At 55.5% G+C, this 26,009-nt stretch overlaps 1 protein-coding gene across 1 annotated transcript; it reads right to left on the bottom strand.

Moving 5' to 3' along the window:
• DCPS (decapping enzyme, scavenger) lies at window positions 1-25,133 on the bottom strand. The gene is made up of 6 exons (XM_080567551.1): window positions 24,930-25,133; window positions 24,303-24,471; window positions 14,192-14,337; window positions 7,448-7,561; window positions 2,454-2,564; window positions 1-448 (listed from the first exon to the last, which is right to left on the bottom strand). Exons 1-6 carry the CDS (start codon window positions 25,116-25,118, stop codon window positions 182-184), a joined length of 996 nt encoding a protein of 331 aa, XP_080423677.1. The 5' UTR covers window positions 25,119-25,133; the 3' UTR covers window positions 1-181.
• Between the last annotated feature and the right edge of the window lie 876 nt (window positions 25,134-26,009).

Consider the following 26,009-nt stretch of genomic DNA (forward strand, 5'->3'; position numbering starts at 1 on the left):
TCAATCAAGGTTTTAATTGACTTAAGCAGAAGAACAGTTTCCATAGCAATGGGCTGTCGGCCCCAATTTGTACAAAACCCAAGTATAAAAAGAAAGCAACAAAACCCTTTAAAAAAAAAAGACACAACGCATTTATTAGGATAAAAAGATACAAAAGCAACTCCGCGTTGGCTCTGCCAGTTCACACTCTCCCTGCCTCCTGGAACTTCTTAAGCAGAGGTTCGTCAGCCCGCAGGGCAAAGGTCAGGGCCCGTTTCTGGTAGTATGCCGAGTCCAGCGCCAGGTTGTCGATCACGTCTGCCAGGAGATGGGCTCTCTCCACGGCGCTGCCCGGGGCGTCGTAGCCCAGGGCAGTGAAATGCACGTGCAGGTGGTAGTAGGAGGGCTGGTAGTGCAGGTAGATTCGCAGCTGGGATCCAGGCACACCAAAGCGCTTTCCTATGGCTTCCTGAGGAGAAAAACAGGTCAGGAAGGGCAACGTGCAGCGAAGGCATGGGTGACGGGGAGCAGGTGGGAATAAAGACCCCAAAGGGACGGAAAGGAGAGCCCCCAGGTGCCACAAATAAGGAGAGAAAGGCAGAGAGTTACCAGGCAAACTCCCTGGCTGGTAATGAGTCTGCAGAAGGATTGAAATGGGTGGAGAAGGTTCAGGCAGTGAAAACATCAAAGGAAGCTGTTAAATAAACACCCCACCAAGAGGGGAGCCCCGCTCACACGCCCTGCTGTCTGGCAGCCAGGAGCAGGGGAGCCCGAGCCCTGTTAGGCAGAGGAAAGACAAAAAGGAGCAATTTCTGCTTCCTCCCTCCTCCCAGCAAGAGAGATGGGGAAATTCGGAAGGGCAGAGCTCTTCTCTGCCAGCCCTCATCCTCCGGCTGCCCCACTTCTCCGTACCGGCATGTGCTCTCCGCTCTCGCTGTTTTCCATTCCTCCCTTATCTCTTCAGCTCGCTCAGCAAGTTACAGGATCCCGTTACCAGCCAGTGTAATTAAAGCTATAAACAGCAACAGCGAACTCCAACACACCGGCTTGGTTTGCTGCTCAGCACGCTGCAATCCCCTGACTAATCTCTTAATTAATCTCTGTTTTCCCCAGTGCAATTAGTTTCCAAATTTCGAATGCAGTGAAGGGAAGAGGAACTATCACACACCGATCTATACGGCCCATTACCAAGCATGCCCCGGTGTCGGGCTGGAAAAGTCACCGGCCAGAGAAAATGGCCGAGGGGTCAGAAAGGAAGCTGTTAGCGCAGGAGGACAAGCTCAGCTCCTGACGCGCGCTGCGGGCAGAGCAATATCCAGCACCCCCAAGAGGGGAGCGGTGAGGCGCTCACTGCCCGCGGGAAGCAGTCCCAGTTCCAAGGCAGGCAGCGGTCAGACTTTGTTCCCAGCCTGGCTGCCAAAAGGAAGAGGGTGTTTTCTTAAAGAAGAGCAAGACTTTGCTCCAAAGGGACGGGCGGTCTCCCAGACACATCCACCACCTCTCCGGCCCTTTCCAGAAAGATGTTTCCTTCTCCTGGAACGCGCCACGCCAGCACGCAAGCCCAGGGACATAACAGCGTGAGGCCGAAGGCAGCAATATGAAGGCAGCACTGTTCTCGAGCTACGGAGGAGAGCCTCAGCTCCGACATCAGGACTCAGCACCACGCGGTGACGTACAAACGGGTGTCTGGTGGCTGCGGGAGGAAAGAAAAGCCACCAGGGTCTCCAGAAAGAGATGCAGGGAGGGCAGCACGGCCAGGCTCGGCAGGGCATTGCTGGGAGGGGTTTCCCAACCCAACAGGCCCTTGTAAGGCGAACAGAGAGCGCATCGCCCACAGGGCAGGCTCTGCTCTGGTCTCAGGAAGGGAAAGAGGCAAGGGAGGCATTCACACCTCCCCCCCACCATCTCCCATGAGAGGGGCTAAATCGAGGAGGAAAGGAAACCAGAAAATGCTTCCCATGGCCCTACGGAGACTCGCTGCTTTGCTAGGCACCGAGCCCTGGTCAGTGCCTGGAGCAGCCCAGCACGCCGGTAATGCATCCGGCCTCAAGGGCACAGAAGCCAGAGCACGAAGCAGGATTTAAAGCGCCCCCTTTTCCTTAGTGCTCCATTCCCCCCTCAGCGCTTCCCAGGGAGACCCACCGGCCTGCCGCCGCGGCACAGCGTGCCCCCCCTCGGGTGGCCGCCCAGCACAGCAGCGTCCCCAGGCACCCCTCCGCTCCCAGCGCTGCCGCACGCGGCTGCAAGGAAAGTCACCGTCATCTATTAACGGATGGCCCCTGGTAGGCACAGGGCTTCGCACTGCAGCAAAATAACGGGAAGGACCTTGGGAGGGCAACGTTAGCATCTCTCAGCTGCTGGTCTGCAGGCGGTTCTTTGCCAGGTCTGGGCTCGCAGCCACCCCGACTGCCGGGGGATTCAGGCAGGGACCAGAGCAGAGCAGCAGCCCAGGCGCCCGCTGCCCTTGCACTCACCTTGCCTTCCTGCAGGATGTTCTTCAGCAGAGGCAGGTGCTCCCCTGTGAGGTCCCGAAGGGACTTAACGTCCCGGCGCTGAATGAGGGCTATCAAGTAGAGGTCGTCCAGCTGCGGACAAGCAGAGACAGAGGATGCTGATGAGGCTGACAACAGAACGAGCAGCGGAGGCTTGAGCACGTTGGCCCCGGCACGCTAACCTGAGCTTTCCACACTGTGTCACAACACAGACACACACGCGTGCTCACTACCTGCTGTCTTATTTAACCAACGTCTAAGCTGGGAGGAATCCTAGCTGAGAACCCCGGTACGAGATGCGTTCACCCCAAACCCCGCGTGTTTTTAATAACCCCTTCTGGACAAATTGTTTTTTTCAGCTGTTGGAACAGTAACAACCAGAGGACAGGAGCTTTCTCCCAGACAATGCACAACACGATCACAAATGTCTTCTCGGTTTTAAAGGCAGATCAAGCAAACTTTTTCTACTGTACACACAGCACGTGTAGTCACTGGGTTTTATTTCACTGCTCCAAGACTAAAACAGTCGCCGAGCCTCCTCTACCCTTTGCTTCCCCACGTTTCAGACCTCCCAAGTACCGCCACCTTCCACAGAAATAACCCGCTTCCAGCATCTCCTCGAGTGTTTCAGGAGCACTTGTCCCAGCAGGCAGCAAGACTAAAGACCCCAGCACAGGGCAGGACAGGCACCAGGTCTGCGCGGGGCTGCAGCGCCCGAGGCGCTGAGCGCAGCCTTTCTGCGGAGCTTATCTCCGCGCCCCGGCGAGGATTTACGCTGCATGCCAGCGGCCAGAACTGTGACTGTAGATTTTTCCGAATGAAAAGCTTCCTATATTTCCACTGCACAAACAGTGGGCCGCTTTCCAGTCGCTCCCGTTCTATAAATAACCGTTTTCAGGATCTAATCATCCACCTGACAGCCCCGCTGCCGTGACACACGGCCGCGCAGCAGCTCCCAGCCAGACCTTTGGCACCTCCGGAAGCACTTACCGAATTAAATGTTTAACAGAACACAGGGTCGTGGATCGCTGTATGTCAAAAATAAATAAAAATCAAACGCTCCGTCAGATCACCGTGTGGCATTGCTGCACAGGGGATAACAAACACGGAGATGGAGCCCCTTTTATAGGGATCTGCCCGTGCAGAGAGGCAGAGGCCGCCAGAAGGACACGACACAGGCTCACGCACCGCTGGTAACAGAGATGCTCTGTAGCAATATCCACGGCTGCACGTCACCCGCGCCTGAATCTACCTGTGCTCTCTCTGTGCTGTGCTGTGTCCTGGCAAGCAGTTGCCCGAGGCTACATCTTCAGCTGCCTCTGTTTCCGAAACTGAATCCTCCTGGTAAACAACCCCTCTCTGCACCATTTAATCCCTGTCTCCTTCAGGTTACTTAGCGGTTTTCTAACGATATAAACACTAAAGCAAAGGGTTTAGATATCCAAGACCCAGCAGATCTTTTCAGGGTTATAAGAAACCCATCTGGCTATTCAGAAACAGATGTTTATGCCAAAAGATGCTTGCAGAACCCTGTCTTGGGACTCTCGAAATACAAAGCTTTTATTTGCATCCAGCCAACAAAGCAATTCTCATGGTTTGATTTGATTCTCAGAGCAGCCCTGTGCACAGCTCCAAAAAAGATGGCGTATCAAGTTTGCCTTCTTCAAACCAGAGCTGGCTCGCAGGAGAAAAGCAAACATCCCCTCTCCTTAGAACAACATCTGTATGTTACTGTTTGAAACAAATAAGCCTGTTGCTAAAAAGGCCCTCAGTGATGTAATGCACGGCACCATTTCAGGCAACGCCTCAGGGCTCCTGCGGGTTTGAGAAGAGGAAAAAAGCTAGAGGGATCTAAAACCGGCCTCCCAGCCGCATGTTTAACAAGAACTTGATTCCTCTGCACAGGCCAAGCTGTCAAACCGCTGCTGCAGTCTTTTTTAGGTGTCAGCTTACCCATGCTAAGCATGGCCGGCTGATCCCGGCCAGCCGCCCGCTAGCCTGCGGCTCGACGGTGGACAGAGGCACCGAGAGGCGAGGAGGAGGAGGAGGTCGAGGCAGCCGAGCAAGCCTGTCCCGCGGCCCACCGCTGCGGGCAGGCACCGGGCAGGAAGGGACGCTCCAGCTTGGAGCACTCGCTGGACCCCGCCAGGCAAGGCTGGTCCTGCAGGCGGGGCCGAACCCGCACTCACGGGCATCGGCGAGGGCAAACGCTGCGCTGCTAAGCGGCAAAAAAAAAGACCCAAGAAAACTCAAAGTGCCACCAAGGACCGACAGGTTGACTAGCAGCAGCCGTTCCCGCTTGCAGGAGGTCAGCAGCAAGCGGGAAGACTTCAAAACACAAACAGGAAACCTTCCTCCCATCCATCAGCCTGAAATAACTACAGGTGCATTTGCAGGATCTGCAGGCAGAGCACAAGGCGACACTGTCGAACAGAATTCTAAGCCCGTGCTCTGGGGAGGTTCGGCAAGTCCTGCTGGGAGCCCTATCTCGCTTCCCTAATTTAATTTAGTAGCCTACGGCTATGAGCCGCCGCCGGCAGAGCGTGCTGATGAGATGAGTCGAAATCTGAACATCCGAGGGCTTTGAAGAGCAGCTGCAGGGATGAGATCTGTTCTGACAGGTCCCACGTTTAATCTAATACATTAGGACTTGAGACACGTTGGACCCGAACGCATTCAGCGTCTGTCAGAATACAATTTATTTATGCGGATGACTAAATTAAAAGACGTACCCTCCTTGCTGAGCGCACACCCAGCTTCCTGCAAGGCAGGGAAAACAGTCCTCGTCTTCCTGACGGCAGCCTCACCAAACGGGAGCCATGCACGTACCCTGCTCGACGCGAAAGGCCAGGCTGCACACAAAAGCCTGTACCAAGAGCTCACAAACAAGACTTCTCTTACTCCGCAGCTTCTCCTCCTTAAGGAACTCCCCTGCTGCAGAAACATTTTTCTCAAATTAAAATCATTTGTATACGGCTAACAGCAAGCTCAGCAGTTCACCGGCCCGTTTGCATTTTCCAGGCGTGGGATGTTGCGCCTGCCTGCGAGCAGCGACATCAAGCCCTGCTTGTTTGGTGGGATCCAACGGGAGGATGGAAGGAACCGGTGCTCGCAGCAAACCTCGAGGCTACCAGGTTCAGCCGTGGCTTGGAGCTGCCCGCAGCCAAGAAGAAATATCTTGGCTCAGAGACAGAAGCCAACACCCCTTCCTGGGACGCTCTCTCATCTGCCTGGGAAAGAGACATTCAGCATGAGGGGCTATAAATCCTGAACGCCACGGACGTAGAAAATAAAGTCCAAGCCCTTCTCTCAGGGTAAAGAATCACAAAAATCATCCAGGAGTCCACGCCTCTGTTTTTTTAAAACACAGGAAGCACCCAGCTATCAACAACTCCCATCACCTAGAAGAATACTCACGTGTAACGCGCTGAACCCCCCCACACCTCCCCAGTCCTCCCCCAGAGCCTGGAGGAGTCGGGGCTCAAGGGCAGGCTCTGCCCCAGGGCCAGCTGCTGTGCTGCTCCAGAGGCAGCAAGGGCAAGCGGCGAGGGCAGCCACGGGGAAGAAACCAAGAAAATCCTGTTTGGCTCACAAAAAAAAAGCAAACAGCAGCATGGATAAACCTCCCCTAAAGACAAATCCTACCATCTAAGTGCTCCCTAACCATACCAGCTCTGAGACCTGGGTACAGCAGAGAAAAGTAAAGTACAACCTCTAGCCCACCTGCCTCCAATGCTGATCCAAACCACTCGGTTTGGTCCCAGTGAGTGAGAATTTACACCACGACGTTGCTCAGAGCGAGGAAAAGGACGGCACACTGCTGCAAATTAACTTTTTGGGATCGCTAAGTGTTGCTGTCACCATCCTGCAAGTAAAGACACTGAACGGCGTGAGCAAGGCTGCAAGCCTGCAGCGTGGCGCCCGCTTCGCGCGCTGAAGGTCGCACCTCTGGGGGAACAGGTGGAAATTCAGGCTCAGTTACTCACAGCAACTTGGCAAGGGATTTTTGGAATAGCTGATGTGTGGGGAATTCTCCCTGTATACGGACTACCCTGCGGTAACGTACGTGTACCCACCTGGTCATTCCCCCAAGTAATTTAGCAGCAGACCAGAGATGATTCCCCTGCCTCCCGGCCTCCCCCTGGCCCACGCTCAGCGCAGAAGCACAGAATTGCACTGTGGTAACAGCTCACAGGCAGGACTATTTTCAGTTCCCATTTCTAAGTTTCCATCAAACGGTAACGCTCCCTCGCTGCCACCCGCGGAAAAGTTTTGAGGATCAGAAACATGAAGGACTTTTTGACTCCAGCGAGTCAACGGGTGCAGGCTTGGAGCCTTGCTTCTTTGAGCGTGGTATTTCATCTCCGCAGGCACGCCGTGGGCCTTGATGTCTCCAGGCCACGGAGGTACCGCAGGAGCTGAGCCAGAGTCAAAGGAAATAATGAGCCACTCAATTTAGGATTATAGCCTGGGCTAAAACCTCTGAATCTCAACAAGTGGCCACTCCAGCGAGGGGTTAAGCAGCTGCTCATAAGCTAACAACCATCTGTTTGATATCGTGTGCAGGAGAGTTAATGGGAACAATCGGAGGACAACAACACATCCGACTGATTTATGCCTCACATTTAGGCTTACAAAAACCCAAACAAATGAATTCATCGGGAACAAACAGGCATCTGGACTTAGGTTCAAACACATCATGACAATACTCAGGCCAATACAGGGAAGAGAAAGTGAAGCTAATAAATAAATCACTGAGCAGGAGTGAGGACAGTCTGTGCAGTGCAGTGTCCACGTGCGATACAAGGCCCTGAATCACTGGCAGCATCACTGCTTAATGACGGTGTGAACAGGAAGGATACATTCCCCTACTAAAACTTTCATTAACGTGCTATTAGTAATACAAAAGGGGACACTTCCTCTGTACTACCTCTAAACAAGCAGCATCCCTTCAAAAACAAGAGTAGCAAACAAACCTGGTTTTGATTCCACTTAAAATCTGGAACAAGAACAAAGCCGTTGCAGGGATCTTGGTTTTCATGGATGATTCGATCAGCCTCAGCTTTCTTCTCCAGGATATTATACACCCACTGAAAGAGAAACGTGATTTATAAACCAGCAGAGAAAATAAACTCAGGCACATTTAACCCAAGCTCATGGATTAGTTTGTATTTACTGCAAGGAGAATATAAAAAAAAATAAAAAAAATCAACAACTTGATTTTAAAAAGACCAAATAAATTCCTGGCCAACAACATTTGTAGTTAATTATCCATAAAAACTCCAACAAACTCCAGGCGATTACGAGCACTTCAGTCAAAAGATACCCCCCTGACCCCACTGCATGGCACTACGCTGCTGGCTAGCTAAATTATTCAGGGATTTTTGTTTTCCTCTCAAGCATTAAGAATTGGCCACAGCTGGAGATGAGGTATTGAACAGGGACAGTTTAGCCCAGTATAAAAACTGTTACATTTGCCTGTAAGAGGATTTGGAGACGATTCTTCCCGACAGGATCGAGTCCAGTATCCTGCAGCCAGACCTGGCTGCTTGGCCAGAGCCTGAGCGTGCGCCAGGTCCCAGAGCGGGTCCTCGGTCTGAGGTGCCCAACACTCAGGCTCCGACCCCAAGCTCTAACGCTAAACAAATTCTTACTAAATGGGAACGCTCACACACAGAACTTACTGTCTACTGCTCGGACAGCCCGTTTTCTTCCATAACCAAAAATGGTTTTAAATGTTTTTAAGCGAGCCTGACTCCAGCCCCGCAGGCTGACTCAGCTGGCTAAGAGCTGAGCTCTCCAGCCAGCACATCGTGCTGCCGCCTTCCCTGCTACACGAACGTCTGCAATGCCACCTTCCTGAGCTCTTCCTGCAGGTTGTGCCAAATTACCGTCTGATGGTCTTGCTTGTCATTAGCACCTTTGATTAATGGGTTGTCTGTAACAAGAACAGACTTCTGAAAAGGAAGCCAGGCTCGCTGCTTGCTAGGGCATTGAGCAAGCTCAGGCAGCACGGGCTTCCTCCTTCCAGCAATGAAGGTGAAGAAACCTTACCTCGGGGCAGCGGGGCGCAGCCTGACTCAGCACCCAGAAGGAAATACGCAGCCAAGGGCTCCAACCTGGCTGGTTTAACCCCAGCAAGCCGAGAGCAGAGCCCGGCGCAGACCCCAGAGCCCAGGTCTCTCCCTTGCCACTGGGACACGTGCCCACGTTTGCTTCTCCGCTTGGGGAGACAGCTGCGGACCGCTGCAAGCACAAAAACCCCGGAGGGGCAGCAGCTCTCCTCTTCCGCGCTCCCCATCTGGCAGCAAACAGGCACGAGCACTCAGACAGAGCAGGCTCCTCACCAGCATGAGCAACGCCACTCCTGGAGCTTGCCAGGCCCTAGCGAGATCGACAGAGGCTGAAGTCAGCTCGTCTGGGGCTCCGCAGACGTCTCTCACGGCACTGCATGCAGCTCTGGGCCTGTTTACACCTTTTACCTCCCACGCTCTGCTGAAACCTTTACAACTAGCTCTGGAAAGGAAACTCAGCCGATTTTTCCATTCGGAAAGGAAGCAGCACATTGCTTGCAAGCCTGAGGCTGGATACAGCTCCTGCTGCTGGAAGTCAGCACTCTCTGGGTGAACACGAAAGGCCTGTGTTTTCTTGGGCAATGCATGTCTCTTGGTTTCCTGACTGATTAGAAAACAGCCTGCCACTCTTCTGTCTCTATATTTAAAGCTTCAACCTCCAGATTGCTTGTAATCCTTGCTCTGGTTATCCCCCTGCATTCCTCACCAGCTCCACTTGGGCTGCTGGGAAGGAGAACAGAAGGACGTGGGACCTCAGACCCCACAGAGAAATATTTCCCCCTGCAGCAGTACCTTCAGAGCAAAGCACCATCCAGAGGCAAGACAAGTTTCTGCTATGAAATGGAAGAGGGCAGGAATAAATGGCAAAGTAAGATGGGCAGAAAACATCTTTATATCTGGATTTCTTTTCCTGCTAACAAGCTGCCCACCTGCTCTAAACATCACCTGCCAAATGAAAAGTTTTACAGAGAGCACTGTGACTTGGTTTCCTCTAATTGCTAACAGTCTTGGGGTCTTACTGAAGGCCTCCAACATTAACCAGGTCTCTAGAAGATAGGGCAAGGTGGTAGGAAATGGCTAGGCTTTGAAAGCTGAGATTAGTTTGAAACGCCAATTGTTCCTCCCCCAGTCAGTCTCTGAAGAAATCCTAACTGAGACAACTAGGTTGTAGAAAGAGCACCCCCAGTTGTTTTAGTGTTAGGGAGTGTTTAGGATATGGACAGGCGTCTAAACCAGACACAACACTCATCACCACCACGCTCATCTTCCCGTCAAGCTTAGGTACAGAACATTTCTGTTACCCCAGGCGGGTACAGAAGAACGGAGCCGTTGCCAGTCTTGCAGACACACCAAGCGAGCTGGGTCAGTGGCTGCTGTGCACGCCAGATGCTCAGGATAAAAGACAGCCCTTTTGGGAACTGTCAGGAGTTTAATTAATCTAATCAAAACTTAGGATCATTGTGAACTGACCTGAATACATCTCCTTAGGGACAAACGAACCTCTCCTCCCTTGATCCTTTTTTTTCTGCTTAAATTTCTGGTCTTTTCTCCCTAGCAATAACATCTTAGAGAAATTCAGATCCTCGAAGAGATTTTGGAAAGCATGTCACAAGATCGCTGTGCTTTGTGACCCTAGAAGAAAAGCAGGGCAGGAAGCTCTGCAGGAAATGAAAGTTTGCCGTTTACTTTTTCACGCCTCCTCTTTTGAGAAGTGCCAAGCTATCAGTACCTTAATAAGCTCACTGATCAGATGAGCTGAATTTTACACCAGTGCTGCCTCATGTGACCAGCAGTGATCAGCTGGCTGCTCTTGCTGTTTCCAGCACAAGCCTGGGGAGGACAACACATGTCCAGAAGCTGGGACCACAATAAAACTATTATGCTGAAAGTATCCACGCTTTGCGTTCTCCAGGCAGAAAACAGAGCCTCCTCTGTAGTCCTCCAGTACTTCTGTTACCCTTCATATTTCCTCTGCCTCTTTTCAAAACCACTTAAAGACAAGAAACTGCACTACCAAATGACAGAGGTCAAGGCCTGATGGTCACACCATGCTGACCGACATCTCTCAGCGCAGCTAAGGCAGCTGCTCCCAGTGGTAACCAGAGCGTGTTCCCACGCACCTACCCAGCGCAGAAACCAGCTCACAAGCACCTGGTGGAATGGGCAGAGAGAGAGCTCAAGCAACTTCTGAAGGCTGCTGCTACGTCAGGGAACTTCACAGCCTGCAGAGCAAAGGCATGGAGAAAACATCTGTGCAAGCTGCTGTCGGGTGCAAGTGGACTCTCCTGTTTCTCCAGCTAATAAATGCCTCCTGTACATCACTGGTGCTGCAGCCTGACTGCTGCAAGAAAGCTGAACGATGAAGCAAAAAAAAAGCGAGCGGTGAGGAGCAATTGAGTGCACACTGCAGTTTGCAAGGTGCCTCCTGGCACTAGATGCAGAAAGCAAGATTCATGCTCATCTGCAAGTGATTAGGGAACAGGCATCACAACAGCAAACCCCGTTAACTGTTCTGCTGCTGTTCAGGAGAGCAGAACAAAGGTGTAGGGAGAGGATAGCCAAGGCCTGGTGTTTGGCTTTTGTTTGAGACAAAGGAGTTTATTTTTAATGGATGGCCTCAGCAGACCCTCACCTGCAGTCAGCTGGAGAGGGCACACGCTTCCCTCATCAGTGAGTTGCAGAGGCAGCATCACAGGGGAGAGGACGCAGAAGCCACCGTCTGGCTTTAAAAGCTGTTCAGGTTGCTTCCTGGTTTCCCTTTCACGGCAGTGGCTGCACAGATTAGATACATAAGCAATCAGTTTCTTTTAATGCACTGAAAAAGCAGTAATCAATTACTCAGTAAGCCTAGCATTACAGGCTGCGCAGGCTGGCATGATTTGGTCCCTACAGACTTGTGTTCCTTCTAAAGACAAAAGATGAGGTAGGGAGAGGAGTGGTCAAAAAGGAGATGAAAGAAGAAACAAGTCCATTTCCACTGCCTGGGGCGAGAAGCAGACTGAAATTCAGCTTCTCCCCATGGAATATGGACCAGAGGACTGAAAGGCAGAGTATCTGTATGCAAAGCACGACGAGCGAGTTGTGATGCAGGAAACCAGGCACAGTCTCAGTCTTCGCATTTCCACAACACCCAAGAGACACGTGAAAGGCCCAGCAAACAGCACCAACACCCAGGGAACCACCCTTGTAGAAGGAACATCCCAACGCAGAAAGCCTCCAGAAACCCTGGGAAACACACTTCGGATACACCTCCAAGGGAAACGTTTTTCTGTAATGGTGCAGAAATGCCACAGAACAGGAGAGCTATACTGGAGGAGCCTAGGGGAAAGAGCCTGGCTTAGCACTGCTGAGCTTACCCAGAAGGTCAGACTGCCTCAAGGAAGTACGGTAGCTAAGCGGGTGTTTTCAGTGGAGCAGGCAGCCTCACAACCCAGACATCTCGAATAATCTGCAGCCGGTCATGTCTGCTCAACAGGCCCCCAGTCAGAAGAGAGGGCGAAGTGCTGGGGAGCTGACGATCTACAGAGGGTGCAACCAAGAGGGGGACGGGGGCAGAGCACCGCTGATCCACGTCGGTAAAGCCGCTGCCTCGGCCTTCCAGAGGGCAGACTGAACTGTTCAGGACGCTGGTAGGGAGGGTCCCTTGGGAGTCAGTCCTGAAGTGCAGAGGGGACCAGGAAGGCTGGATGCTCCTCAGGAAGGAAGTCCTCAAGGTGCAGGAGCAGGCTGTCCCCGTGTGCCATAAGATGAGCCGGTGGGGAAGAAGACTGGCGTGGCCAAACGGGGGACTTTTGCTGAGCGTCCAGGAGAAAAAGAGACTTTATGCCTGGTGGAAGAAGGGGCAGCCGACTCGGGGAGAGTACAAGGAAGCTGCTGGCATATGAGGGAAAAAATCAGAAAGGCTATAGCCCAGCACGAGCTCAACCTGGCCACTGTGGTAAAAGACAGCAAAGAACGTTTTTAGAAATACATTAACAGTAAGAGGAGGACCAAGGAGAATCTCCATCCTTTACTGGACGCGGTGGGAACACAACTACTGAGGATAAGGAAAAGGCTGAGGTTCTTAATGCCTTCTTCACACTTATCTTTAATAGTCAGTCCGGTTATCCTCGGGATACTCAGCCTCATCCGGAAATCTGGGATGTGGAGCAGAATAAACCCCCCAAGCCCAGCCAGCACAGGTTCACGAAAGGCAAGTCCTGCCTGACCACCCTCATCTCCTCCTATGACTGGTGACCCTCCTGGTGGATGAGGGAAAGGCTGTTGATGTCGTCTACCCAGACTTCAGCAAGGCCTTTGACACGGTCTCCCACAGTGTTCTCCTGGAGAGGCTGGCAGCCCGTGGCTTGGGCAGGTACACGCTTTGCTCGATTAAAAACTGACCGGACGGCAGGGCCCAGAGAGTAGTGGTGAACGGAGTGAAATCCAGCTGGTGTCCGGTCACCAGGGGTGTTCCCCAGGGGTGGGTGTTGGGGCCCGTCCTCTCTAATATCTTTATTGATGACTTGGATGAGGGAATTGAGGGCACCCCCACTAAGTTTGCAGACAACACCAAGCTGGGGGGAAGTGTTGACCTGCTGGAGGGTAGGAAGGCCCTGCAGAGGGACCTGGACAGGACGGGTCGATGGGCAGAGGCCAAGGGATGAGGTTCGACGTGGCCAAGTGCCGGGTCCTGCACTTTGGCCACAACAACCCCATGCAGCGCTACAGGCTGGGGGCAGAGTAACTCAAAAGCTGTGCAGAGGAAAAGGATCCGGGGGTGATGATTGATGCTCAGCTGAACATGAGCCAGCAGTGTGCCCAGGTGGCCAAGAAGGCCAACGGCCTCCTGGCTTGTGTCAGGAATAGTGCAGCCAGCAGGATCGGGGAGGTGATCTTGGAGGTCTTTTCCAACCTTAATGATTCTACAACTCTAGGAAATTCTTTACTCAGAGAGAGGTTAGGTACTGCAACAGGTTGCCCAGAGAAGTTGTGGATGCCCCAGCCCTGGGAGTGCTCAAGGCCAGGCTGGATGGGGCTTTGAGCAACCTGGTCTGGTGGGAGGTGTCCCTGCCCATGGCAGGGGGTTGGAACTGGATGACCTTTAAGGTCCCTTCCAACCCAAACCATTCTACGATTGTATGGGCTTCTGAGGAGATATTTGACAGCCCGATATGTTAAAGAGGGAGACCAAAGACAGCCAGAGCCCTGCCCCTGTCCCTAAGGCTCCTGCAAATGTCAGGCTTTGCAGAATCTGTTGACTTCAAGGCACATTTTCAGCTCTGGTTTGGCCACAGGAATCGGAGACTGCAGCATGCCACAACTGCAATGCACGAGGCCTTGAGCAGCTGCTGGTGCTCCTGCAGGCACAGCCTCTGGCGGCTGTGGTGCCAGGAAGCAGCCATCGGGCTGCAGACAAGAATATCAAAATCAAGACTGCTAAAAAAAAAGAAAAAAAACAGGTTGAGAACTGAGCTTTTTTTCTCCTGCCCTCAATTCCCACCATCCAAACCCATTCCAGCACCAGCACAACTGGAACCCACCTTGTCGAGGCTGTCAAATGGTGTTTGACACACCACTGCCTGAAACACCTCTTCCTTCAGACTCCTCCATCTCTGCAGAGGGATGCAGAGCCACAGCAACTTGGGGAAGCAGCAGTGCCCCTACCTGGATGCTGAAGCTCTGGGACTGGATGAAGGGCAGCGTTATGTTCTTGTAATCCTCCCAGCTTTCACGGATGAGGTGCACTTCTTGGCGGAGGTATTTCTGCAGGTGTTTCTCTGTGGCGGGGTACACCACTGTGGTTTTTATCTCTAGAAATAAACATTTTTGCTGAGTTATAATCACAGGTGAAAGCCAAGTTACTCCCCTTAGTTCCTGATAAATCCTTTTTTTCCCCCTCTAATAAATGCCACACTAACACATTTCGAAAAGATACCATTAAAATAGCAGGGGGGAGCTGACACAGGAGGCAGGCAAGTGCTTTAACCTGCAGGGCTCCTTCTGCTCTAAAGGAGAGGAGGCTGGTACAGCTGCAGACAAGGAGCAGCAGCAGACGGCACAGCCAGAGCCTGTATTTCCAGTTCAGGTGGAAGGGTACTCTGTGCAAAAAGGTTTTTCCCACGCTCGCTTTTCAGACGTATCAGCAGCATCAGCACAGATCCGGGGCTCCCAGGGAAGAGTTTGTGTGCAGTCAACTAGGACAGAAGCAGCGCACAACAACGCTACCCAGGGCATTTTCCTCATTCTTACATCTGAAGCTAACCAGATGTTATCAGGCAAGCACTCTGCAACTTTCTCCAGCCACCAAAGCAGACACCACGTGAGCTGCACGCAGCGGGGCTACGCCAGGGGCTGGCACGAGGAGCCGCCAGGCTTGGGAACACCGGGGCAGCCGCCGTCCCCAGGGACCGCCTCGGGAAAGCCACCGGCGGGCAGGGACAGGGGAGCCGAGGCTGCGAGAAGATGGAGCTGAGCCTGCTCTGGATCCGGCCCACGTAACGCCAGCACGCCCGCCTGCGCCACCTCGGCTCAGCCGTGGCCAGGGAAACCAGCCCCCAGCCCACCCCACGCGCTTGCAGTCGGCTGGAAAATGGGGAGAGGGAACTGGGCACAACCAGAAGCGCTGGCGGAGGAGAGGACCCACGCCGTGGGACGCAGGCGCTTTCCAGCTGAAGCCAGGAGCCTCCTGAGGTCTTTGGGAAGCTCAGGCGCAGCGAGCGGGCCACCAGGAGAGCGGAGCAGCTGGCCAAGCCTCCTGAGCCGTCCGGGGACACGCCAGCGTGCTTGGAAGCGGCAGCTGAAAGCCAGACCTGGGGAGACGGCGGCGCGGCCGTGCGCAGACTGGAAGGTGGTTGAACTACTCAAGCACCGGAGAGCTGCTCTCCTGGGGGAGCCCGAAACCCACTTTGTTCCCCTGCTTCCATCCTGCTGCAACTGCCTCGAGCAGGGTTTGTCTCAGGGCTGCAGCGCCGAGCCAAAACACCAAAGCTGAGGTGCCAGCAGTCAATTCCACGGCAGCCCCTAGCTCCTGCCCCTAACGGAGGCAGGGACAGACCCCAGCAATGTCAGGGAGCGGGGCCTCGCAGCCCCGGAGCGGACCCGCTCCTACCTTTCCAAAAGTTTTGTTCTTTAGTTTGTGCGTAGCTTCACTCCAGCTGCCCAAATTCCCGCAGAGGGAGGCCGCTAGAGCTGCTTTCTGATTGCAAACAGACTTGAAGCAGCTCGGCTCCCCAGCCAGCTCCAAAATGATGCAGCCTCATTTTGCAGGAGTCGAAGAGCCAAAACTCTATTTGATACAGCTTGGAGGGTCCTTCTGAGCACATGCACGCTGTGTTTGAGAGCACACCACGGCTGTCTGCTTCTAGAGAACAAGATTAGGACAGAGTTTCTTCCATTTGGGTAACAAACAAAAAGCTCTGAAGCAGAAAGAACAGGACAGGCACCTCATCAGCCCCTCGTGAATTCAAGCAGCGGAGCAGCTGGGACAGCAGCACCACCCTCGGTGTGCACAGCAGGCAGCAGAAGGGATGCAGGAAGAGAGAAGTAGGAGAAATAGGCACTTCTGCCACGACAGGCGATCACACCCTGACCCCAGCCGGCCCCCAGCACCCTGCCCTGCTCCACCGCACCCAGCTTAGGCTACGAGGCTCGCGGCAGGCTGCTGCCCCCGCGTCCTGAAAGCTTCCTCCGTTCATAATGCAAAACGTAACGTGGAAAGGACCATTCATCTCCTCTGAAAGCCTCTTTCAGCTGCGGAGCTAGGGACAGCTCTGTACTTCTCGTGAGCAGCCGTATGACAGCCAGGCCATCCTCCCTGCCCCGCAGGCAAGGCTCTTCGCTGGCCCATGCCCTGTGCCAAACGCGACTTGCGGGAACAAGACCTCCTTGTGCAGGGTGACTGGCAGCATTCATTCGGCACAGACCTCGGCTCGCAGCGTCCCTCCGGAGGAAGGAGACCCTGATGACTTCCCGGGAGCACGCGGACAAGATAAGGGCTGGCACCGCTCCTTTTCCAGAGCTCCCGGCCATACGGGTGCTCAGCCCTGAGGACAGAAGGCCGAGGACAGAGGGACCCATCTGGAGCAAACAATGGCTGATCAGCGTGGCCAGATGAGCTCAGGGAAGAGGGCTGGATGATTCACTTCGTTCCCCTGCACCAGCCGCCCAGCGGAGAGCGCTTAGCTGTTTAACAGAAGGAAAACAATTTCTGTTTGCCTTGAGATTAAGACTTGGAGGTGTGCTTTCCATGGCGTTACACGGCGAGGGGCGCTCTTGCATCCCGCCCCAGCGGCTCTGACCTTGGCAGCGGCACGCCTCGCGCGGCGGCACAACGCTCGGAGACTTTCCCCCTTTGCCCGCGACCGGGTGCGCGACAGAGCCTGCCGCGGCACCGACGGGGGCCTCCGCCGCCCCAGCCGACGGAAAGCTGGCAGCGAATGTCATGCTGGAAGGCGAAAAACACCTCGCGGCTCGAACCAAAGCCGGGGCAGCAATCAGATCTGCGTGCAGCAAGGGGCAGGAGTCCCGCCGTTCAGAGCAAACGGGCCCCGGCTCCCAGCTTCTGCCCAGGCTCTGTGACGGCTTTTGCCGCTGTCAGAAAGACCGCGGGCCGCGCACCACCCACCAAGCCGCTCACCGGGGCACCAACCAGTTGTGCCTCGAGCTTTATACACGTCTATATGTTAGCCAGACACTGAATGTAAATATCCATTTGCTCTCGAAGCCAGGATCAGGGTGGAATCTTTTTTGTTTTCTGGTTTCTGGTTTTTTTAAGGTCAGCGCTGCACAAGCTGGGAGACTGCCTTTTCATTTCATGCCAAGCCCAGCTTAATGAAATCCACAGGAAAATGCTGGTAACATGAAATATGAAAATGCAAACCACAAGGGCAGTCTGGTCTGATTCCCACCATACACATGTTCAAACAAGGTTGTTTTCCAGGACTCGATTAGCACTTCTAGTGGGATGATGTAAGAGCAGAAGACGAGGCTGCAGCTCCTCCACTCCTCGCTTAAAAAAAAAAGACAAAAAAAAAAAAAAAAAGCACTGGGGGAAAAACAGAAAGGCAAGAGACAAAATGCCAAGATCGGCCTTCAGCTGAAGCTTCCACAAGCTAGTTTTATATCCCGAAACAAGGCCAGAGCACAGAAGTCCAGCGAACCAACGCACGCCGGGGCTGGCGACGAATACAACACGTGCGCCCGCGCTGCCGCAGCGCTGCCGGGCATCGCCCCCGCGTCCCGCAGGAGCAGGCCCTGCTGCCGCCCAGGCCGGGGGCGGCCACTCTTGGCGGAGACGGCCACTTCATGTGCGTTAAAACAGCACGAGATCAGAGGAACCCTTAACGCACAGCTGTGGTCGAGCAGCAGATGTCTTGAAAAGCAGAGAGGGAAGAAATTGCGGTTCATTAATGATTATTTCCCTTCTAGAGGTCTCATCAGCCCTGGAACGCCCCAACACTGCTAATTAACATAAGTGACTAAGGCCAGAGAAGCTGCCTGAAAGATGTTCGGAGCCTGACTTTCATTAGGGGCCCAAGCACTCGCATTCAGGATGCGAACGCTGCAGCCCCGCTCGGCCACAGAAAGCATCCGCGCTACAGATGCCAGCGAGACCACGCTCGCTCGCTGCTAAGTCTTTCCATTTGCGGGCGACCAACCGCGCTCATGCTTCATTTTAAAAGCTGCCCTGCTCCTGACAGGCTCCACATGCATTAAAATACCACGTACGATGCCGTATGGGCACAAACTAGCCAGGAAACTGAGGGCAAAAAAAAAATCACTGGACACTTCGTGTGGTTTTTAGGTTGCTAGAGGGTCAGCGATTGTCTCCGCGTGCATCTGAGTCACGTCAGCCAGCGTGTTCCTGAATGCCAGCCCCAGGACGCCACAAAACGTCTGTGGCTTACTCTGGAAGTCAGGACTGCCTGGCAATTAGCTGGAGGTACCTAAAAAAATAATAATAAAAAAAAAAAGAGGTCTAATTGCAGGAACCTGAATGAACGCATGCCAGAGGTACTCCAGTGGTACACGACAGCCGTTTGGGCAGCTCACCCTGCAAAGGGGGTGTCTGAGGGAATACTCCGTGCTCTTGGCTCCTTGCCCACAAGAAAACGAAGCTCAGCTGGACTAGCACCAAACAACTTCTCCCCTCCCCTGCCGAAAAGGAGAGCAAAACACAACCCAGCACACAAACAAAACAAAACACACGAAAAAAGAGCTAGCCAGCTCAATTTGGGAATCTTAACAGATAAAAGGGACTGAACAGAGCTGTTGCCAGAAGCAGAGGACACAACACGTTGCCCCAGGTTCTCCGTGCTTTCAAAGTGAACCAGCTAAGTCAGCTGCATGGCTCAAGCTGTCCTGAGACTTCACACCAGTGCAAACAGTGAGGAAGAGGTCAGGGAGACACGCGGAGATAATTTGTGCTCGCTTCTCTCATCTCGCTCAAGAAACTCAGAGGCAGTATTAAAATGGGCCATTGCAATTTATTTTTGGGGTGTTTTAAATAAATTTAAGTGTGCTGAGGAGTTGAGAGAAGCACGTGGGGCAGGAACAACCTGATTCTGTTTCTGGGTGGGGGCACTTGTTTCTTCCCTTCGCTAAAAGCGAGCTGAGGTGGTGCTCTGGTTTACGAGCTACACAAGGTAAGTGCCCAGCACAGGCAGCTGGAGGGAAAGTTGCATTTGCGCTCTTGCAGGTTTTTCCTCTGCGACGTCTTTCCTGCTGCACACATCTCCCTGCACTGTCCCCAGCTCCTCCTTTTAACTCAGACCTACCCGCACTGAACGACGTACAGCCTCCCCCTTTCCCCCCTGCATGAACATCCCTCATTTTTGGCTGCCATCACTGCTGTGCAGTGCTGCAGGCGAACACCTGCCGTAACCTCCCCCTGACCGGGTCCCGCCTCGCTCCCTCACAGACGCCTGGGGTTTCCCTTACAAACACCACAAAGGCGCTCACGGAGGACGAGGCTTTCGAGAGCTCACGCAGTCTCCGGGGCCAGCACGTGCCAGGGCAAGCCAAGCGCGCTGCCGGGGCCTCCTGCCGAGGTCGTCCGGCCTCTGCTTCTCATCCACGGCCGGAGGAGGACGTGGCGGGCCCCGGCTGCGGCAGTCACAGCGTGGGAAGGAGACAAGTTCCAAGTCACCACCTCCTGAAAACTGGGGCAAAGCACGGTAACGCCTCCCACCGCCCCCCGCACCAGCCCTCCCTTCTCTATCCTTTCTTCTGCACCCACCCAACACCCCCCTCCGGCCCAAGCACTGCTCCAGGCTCTGACTGATATTTACACCCTAAGGGGGCGGCTCGCTCTGCTGGGCAAGCCCCGCGGGCGGGCAGGGGGTGCAAACACGGCCACTGGAAGCGCTGCAGACGCCAGGAGACGCAGACCTTCCCGGTGCAGCTCATGCAAGTTTCTCCAGCTCCTGCTGCCTGAAACCAGACGCTTTCTGGGCTCAGGAATGCAGGAATATGTATCACTTCCTGCATGACTGAATAGTTTCCCCACCGCCTTCCACGCTCTTCCCTTTCTCCCACAGTTTCTCCACCCTGTGTCGGAGAGCCGGAGCCGGAGCGTCTCCCAGTGCGTTCATTTTCAGACTACGAGCTGGTGAGCTTCAGTCTGCAGCGCGGGGACGGGCTGTGCTTGTGGAAAGGCTAGTGACAGGGAGCTGCACACCTGCCAGCCGCCGCCGCGTGCGGCAAACGGAGACTCCTTCCAGCGCAGGGCTGACAAGAGCCCTTGAATCACGCCAGCGCGGCTTTGGTGCCACGAACACGACCTCCGCCAGCAGCCAGGCCAAACGGGGCTGCGCCGCGCTGGAAAACGCAGCCGCTCCTTCCCGAACAGATGTCAGCTGGGCAAACGCACCACCGGGAGCTGGATGCTGTTCGGGAACGCCTTGCTTAAAGCATCTAGCTTTTGCAATTGCTCCTTTGGCACTGCGATGAAAGCCCTATTTCCCCTGCTATGAAGGCAGCCCCTGCCCTCCCCGCTGGTCACCGGGCCGGGGTTTCCTCTGCCAGCATTTCACGCCTTCAGACACCAGCTGCCTGTTAAACCCAGGCAGGAGCAAGGGGCAGGGAAAGCACCGCACTGATATTTAAGCACGGCAAGAGCTTAAGCAAGAGGTACGTTCTTCCCTCGCCCTCCCCATCAGTCAGCGTTACGCCGTGCTGCAAACACGGGGAAGCGTTTACAGCTCTGCCCCACAGACCCACACGGCTGATCTCCAAACAGCTGCCCTCAGCACCCACTGGCTAGCCTAGAACAAAGTTAAAACACTTGTTTTTCATTATTAGACCAGGTATGATTAGAGGGCATCCCACCAGCCCTGCCAGCAAACTCACTGACAAATTATCTTCTCCTTAACGGGGAGGGTTTGGGTCGCGCTTCAGACGAACACCGTCACCAAACTGGTTTTCAAACGTTATTTCCCATTTTGCCCACCAAGTGTCTGTCCCGGCGGCCAGTAAGCCTGGTGAGCAGAGCACGCTGAGGATGAGGTCCTGTTCCTGCACGAACACAAGCTCTGTCTCCACGCGCCCCCCAGCCAGGACCCTCTGGCACACTCTCAGCCCCAGAAAGCTCGTCCGTAAGCTGCGGCTGCCGCACGCCGAAATTCTGATTCCCAGGGCAGAGGGAAGCCGCTTGCTCGAGGTGACTTGCATCTCTTAGCTTGCCTCTTCCATACCTTCCCCTCAAAGCTGGGCCGTGCAAACAAAGAGCCTTGCCCAGCCTTGCAGGCTCTTTTACTACCAAGACAAAACAAGCTTTCATCACGCGGAGCTGGCGTTAGCTTTAGTCCCTGGACGAAACAGCAGCCGAGTGGCTTAAACGACAAGGGGGGAAAAGGGTGATGAAAACACCCGCTTTCGGCTATCGGGAAGCCCCAGCTGAACGCGGAGCCTCCCGGGGTCTCTCAACCACGAAGGCGACACTGAGAGATGTGCTCTGACAAAGCAGGAGACCCGGAGGCAGCTAACCGAGACACAGCTCCTCCCACGAGCTGCTCTGCGCCGTCAGCGCGCCCCGTTCCAGCCTGGGTGCAGACGCGAACCGGCCACCGGCCGCTGTCCGGTGCTCGGCCCAGGCAGTTTGCTGTAAGGGGGCTTCGCCCCACCTTCGGAAAGGAAGGAGTTCGGTCTGGGGGCCTGGCTGCCCTCGGCAGGGAAGCCGCAAAATCCCCGGGGCAAATTCCTGTTCTGCATGACACAGCGACCCAGGGCTTTTCAGTGGAACTGGGCGAGAACAAAGTTTGACCTCTTCTGCAAGGTACTGCGTTCAGACCAAGCGGAAGTGCAAACCCGCAAACGCCAGGAGGTAAAACCTTAACACCACAGCCAAGAGACCAAGTTAGACCCCAAGCCAGGTCTTGCAAGGTCTCCACATGATGTCCAGGGATTTCTCACAAGCCCTGGCACTGCGCGCAGCCTTAGAGGAAATTCCTCATCCTTCATTTTAAGGTTTATTAGCTTTACTCCTTGCGTCAACTCCCTTCCTGGGCCATGACTCAACTCAGAAGGGCAATTTCCTTCTTCTCCCAAACCTGTTTCCTCCAGTGCTCAGTGTCCTGGGGTGCCAGCGCAGCTGCCTGAGAGCATCTCAAGCGAGATACCTGCAAAAGCAACTCAACACAGCATCACAACACCCTGCAAGGAAGGGCCAGCCTCGCCACGGGGTCAGGAGCCAGAGAACTGCACCTGCCCATTCCCCAGGCCAGGAGCAGCACACGCTGCCCCTGGATGGCCAGAGATACGTGGAGCCAGGCACGGGGAAGCCTGGAGCAGTTTGAGCTGCCGCAGGGTTGGCTGTAAATCAAAGACCCCAGCTCCTCCAGCACCAAATTTCTTCAAAGGAAGAGCTAAGCCTTTTTTAACGTCAGCAGACAGGCCTCAAACTGCCAAGGGAGACATCTCCCAGTCATGCTTATCATTCACCCTGCTTGCATTTTCTCTGGTAACGACGTGCTGGCGTAGGAAGCTGGGGAGACGGAGCGGTCCAGCGCGGAGCCCTGCGGGGCCAGCCGTAGGGACGCAGGCACAGCTGCGCCAGGGAGCAGGAAGCAAGGATGCTCCGCGTTGTCTGGGGGCACGCTGCTTCCAAACCACGGCAGGCGCACCCCTGGTAAAGCTGCTGCAAAACCTGCCTTTGAAAGGCAATTTTAAAGGTGATTCGAAAGACAAACTTCTGCCGGAGGATGCCACGGGCTTATTCCTTCTCACAGCCGGAAGAGCAGCAGCACAGTCACACGCAAGCACAGCAGCGGGTTCGGCGTGAAAAGCAGATAGCAAAGCTATGCAGGAAAGGGTCACAGCACAGAAGCATCGATCAGGAGGAGACATCCGATAAGCCAGGCACAGGAGGAAAGTGACTTTTACCAGGGTGGCTGAAGGTTAACTCTCCCCAGATACGCTGTTAAGCACCCGAACGCACGGCTGCTGGCCTGACATCAAGCTGTAACAGCATTTCTGCTGTCAGAGCAACAACGGAGTCGTGCAGCCCTGTAACAAGACAGCGCAAGCAAGCCACGAGCACCCAGTGCTCTCTGTAGGCTGGAGCCAGGTCCCGGCATTTCGGCGTTGCAATGCCACCTCGTGGGAGCTGCTGCCAGCCTTCGGCTCCACAATCCTGTCAACGGCCCAGGGCACTCTCAGCAGCCAGCACACCGCCGTATTTTCCTGCCGCTGGAAGGTTAAGGCCAAAACTTCCAACTTCAAGCTACCTGCAGAAAAACGCAAGCTTCCAAAGCCAGACAGTGCTTCCTCCTAACACAATGGAAGCTGCACTAAAATAGCAGCATCTGGGGGAAGACACGTGCATTGCCCTGAAAATCTGATTTGGGACCACAACAACTTCTTACTTTAGACTACCACTTTGATTAATTTTGACTACGTTAAACCTGTCTGGTTATCATCACATTTACAGCAGCATTGACACATAATTAATCACTGCACTTCCAGAATTAAAACAAACGTCAGCATTAAATCTAAGCACCAGGACAGCCAAGAAAGCATGCCCCTCCGTCAGCAGCTGAAGGGTGCCGCAGCCACAGAAGACTTTCGATGGCAATGAAAATCCATTTCACAGGCCAACACCGTCCCATGATGTCTTCAACCTGCTCATCTGACCTCGCCATACTCGGCTGTTAATCAGGAATTTGTAACGCAGGGATGTGTGAAATCACCAGGGAGCAGCCTGAAAGGCAGAGACACACCAGGTGTCTGCCTGCATGCATCAGACACCAGGGGCTACCAGCACTTAAATTCCCATTCCCATCACATTAGCTGCCTGTCCTTACAAGGCAACACCGGGCAATGAAAATACAGCACAGGAGATGACACCCTGGAACGAGAAGAGTTCACACAGATGTTCTGCAGAGGATGTTTTCAAAGCATACCTTATGGGGAGGGATGACAGCTAAGAGATTACCCAACATCTCAAACAGAACAGGCAACTTCCAGACGAGGCCGCCTTCAGCTTTACAGCAAGGTGCAGAGCGATGGCGGCAGGCGATCGAAGAGCTGCCCACCTGGCAGCCCACCGCGGTGCCCAAAGCACCGGGAAACTCGGGGAGCGCAAGCACCGGCGGGGGGGAGCTGCGCTGCCTCAGAGCACGGCTCGAGGCCCTCAGGAGATCCGGGGGCAGCGCGGGCCGAGGAGCGCAGCGGCTGGCAGCGGGCAGCGCACCCGCAAGCCCCGGGTCCCTGCAGGCCGGCAGGGAAGAGCTCGGGGGCCAAGCCCGGCCAGGGGCCCGCAGCACGGGGCCGCACTCACCGCTCAGCTCGGGGGGCGGGTAGAGGCGGTACGTGCTGTAGATGTCGTTGGACATCTGCAGCTCCAGCTTGGTGTGCTTCTTCAGCAGCTCCTCGATCTTCTCCTCCTGGAAGGGAGTCTTCTCCAGGATCAGCACAGCGTCCGTGTCCTCTCCCGAGGGGCCGGTCACCTGGAGCGGACGGAAATCGGCACGGGGAGCTCCCCGCAGCCCCGCGGGGACGCCTGGCGGCGAGCAGCCCCCCGATACCGGCCCTAACCCCCCTCCTGCCAGCTTAAAGCTGCTGCCCCGGCTCCCCCCGGTCCCCCCCGGTCCCCCCCGGCTCCCCCCGGCTCCCCCCGACTCCCCCCGGCTCCCCCCGGTCCCCCCGGCTCCCCCCGACTCCCCCCGGCTCCCCCCGGTCCCCCCCGGTACCCCCCGGCTCCCCCCGGTCCCCCCCGGCTCCCCCCGGTCCCCCCGGCTCCCCCCGGTCCCCCCCGGCTCCCCCCGGTCCCCCCCGGCTCCCCCCGGTCCCCCCGGCTCCCCCCGGCTCCCCCCGGTCCCCCCGGTCCCCCCCGGCTCCCCCCGGTCCCCCCGGCTCCCCCCGGCTCCCCCCGGCTCCCCCCGGTCCCCCCCGGTCCCCCCGCTACCTGGCCGTGCACGAAGGCCGCCTTCTCCCGCGCCGAGTCGCGCAGCAGCCGCCGCAGCCGCACGGAGCCCAGCGGGAACGGGGCTCCGGGGCCCGGCTCCGCGCCCGCCTCGGCCTCGGCCTCGGCCTCGGCCTCGGCCCCGGCCCCGGCCTCCGCCCGCCGCCGCTTCGGCTCCGGGCCCTCCGCCATGGCCGCCGCCGAAAGGGAGCGGCCGCGCCCGGCGATTGCGCCCCCTGCCGGGCCGGGGGGCTCCCCGCAGCGCCCCGGAGCCGGCCCAGGAGCTGCGGGGGTGTGAGGGAGGGACAGCGGCCAGCCCGGCACCTCCGGGCCTCACAGCCCCTGCCCTATAGATCCAGCCTCACGGGGCCGTGGGACCATATACACCCATATCCCTGCCCTATAGATCCAGCCTCACGGGGCCGTGGGACCATGTACACCCATATCCCTGCCCTATAGATCCAGCCTCATGGGGCCGTGGGACCATATACACCCATATCCCTGCCCTATAGATCCAGCCTCATGGGGCCGTGGGACCATATACACCCATATCCCTGCCCTATAGATCCAGCCTCACGGGGCCGTGGGACCATATACACCCATATCCCTGCCCTATAGATCCAGCCTCACGGGGCCGTGGGACCATGTACACCCATATCCCTGCCCTATAGATCCAGCCTCACAGGGCCGTGGGACCATATACACCCATATCCCTGCCCTATAGATCCAGCCTCATGGGGCCGTGGGACCATATACACCCATATCCCTGCCCTATAGATCCAGCCTCACGGGGCCGTGGGACCATATACACCCATATCCCTGCCCTATAGATCCAGCCTCACGGGGCCGTGGGACCATGTACACCCATATCCCTGCCCTATAGATCCAGCCTCACAGGGCCGTGGGACCATATACACCCATATCCCTGCCCTATAGATCCAGCCTCATGGGGCCGTGGGACCATATACACCCATATCCCTGCCCTATAGATCCAGCCTCACGGGGCCGTGGGACCATATACACCCATATCCCTGCCCTATAGATCCAGCCTCACGGGGCCGTGGGACCATGTACACCCATATC

This window comes from Anser brachyrhynchus (assembly GCF_964034855.1).
Source record: "Anser brachyrhynchus genome assembly, chromosome: 25".
Classification (NCBI taxonomy): Eukaryota; Metazoa; Chordata; class Aves; order Anseriformes; family Anatidae; genus Anser; species Anser brachyrhynchus.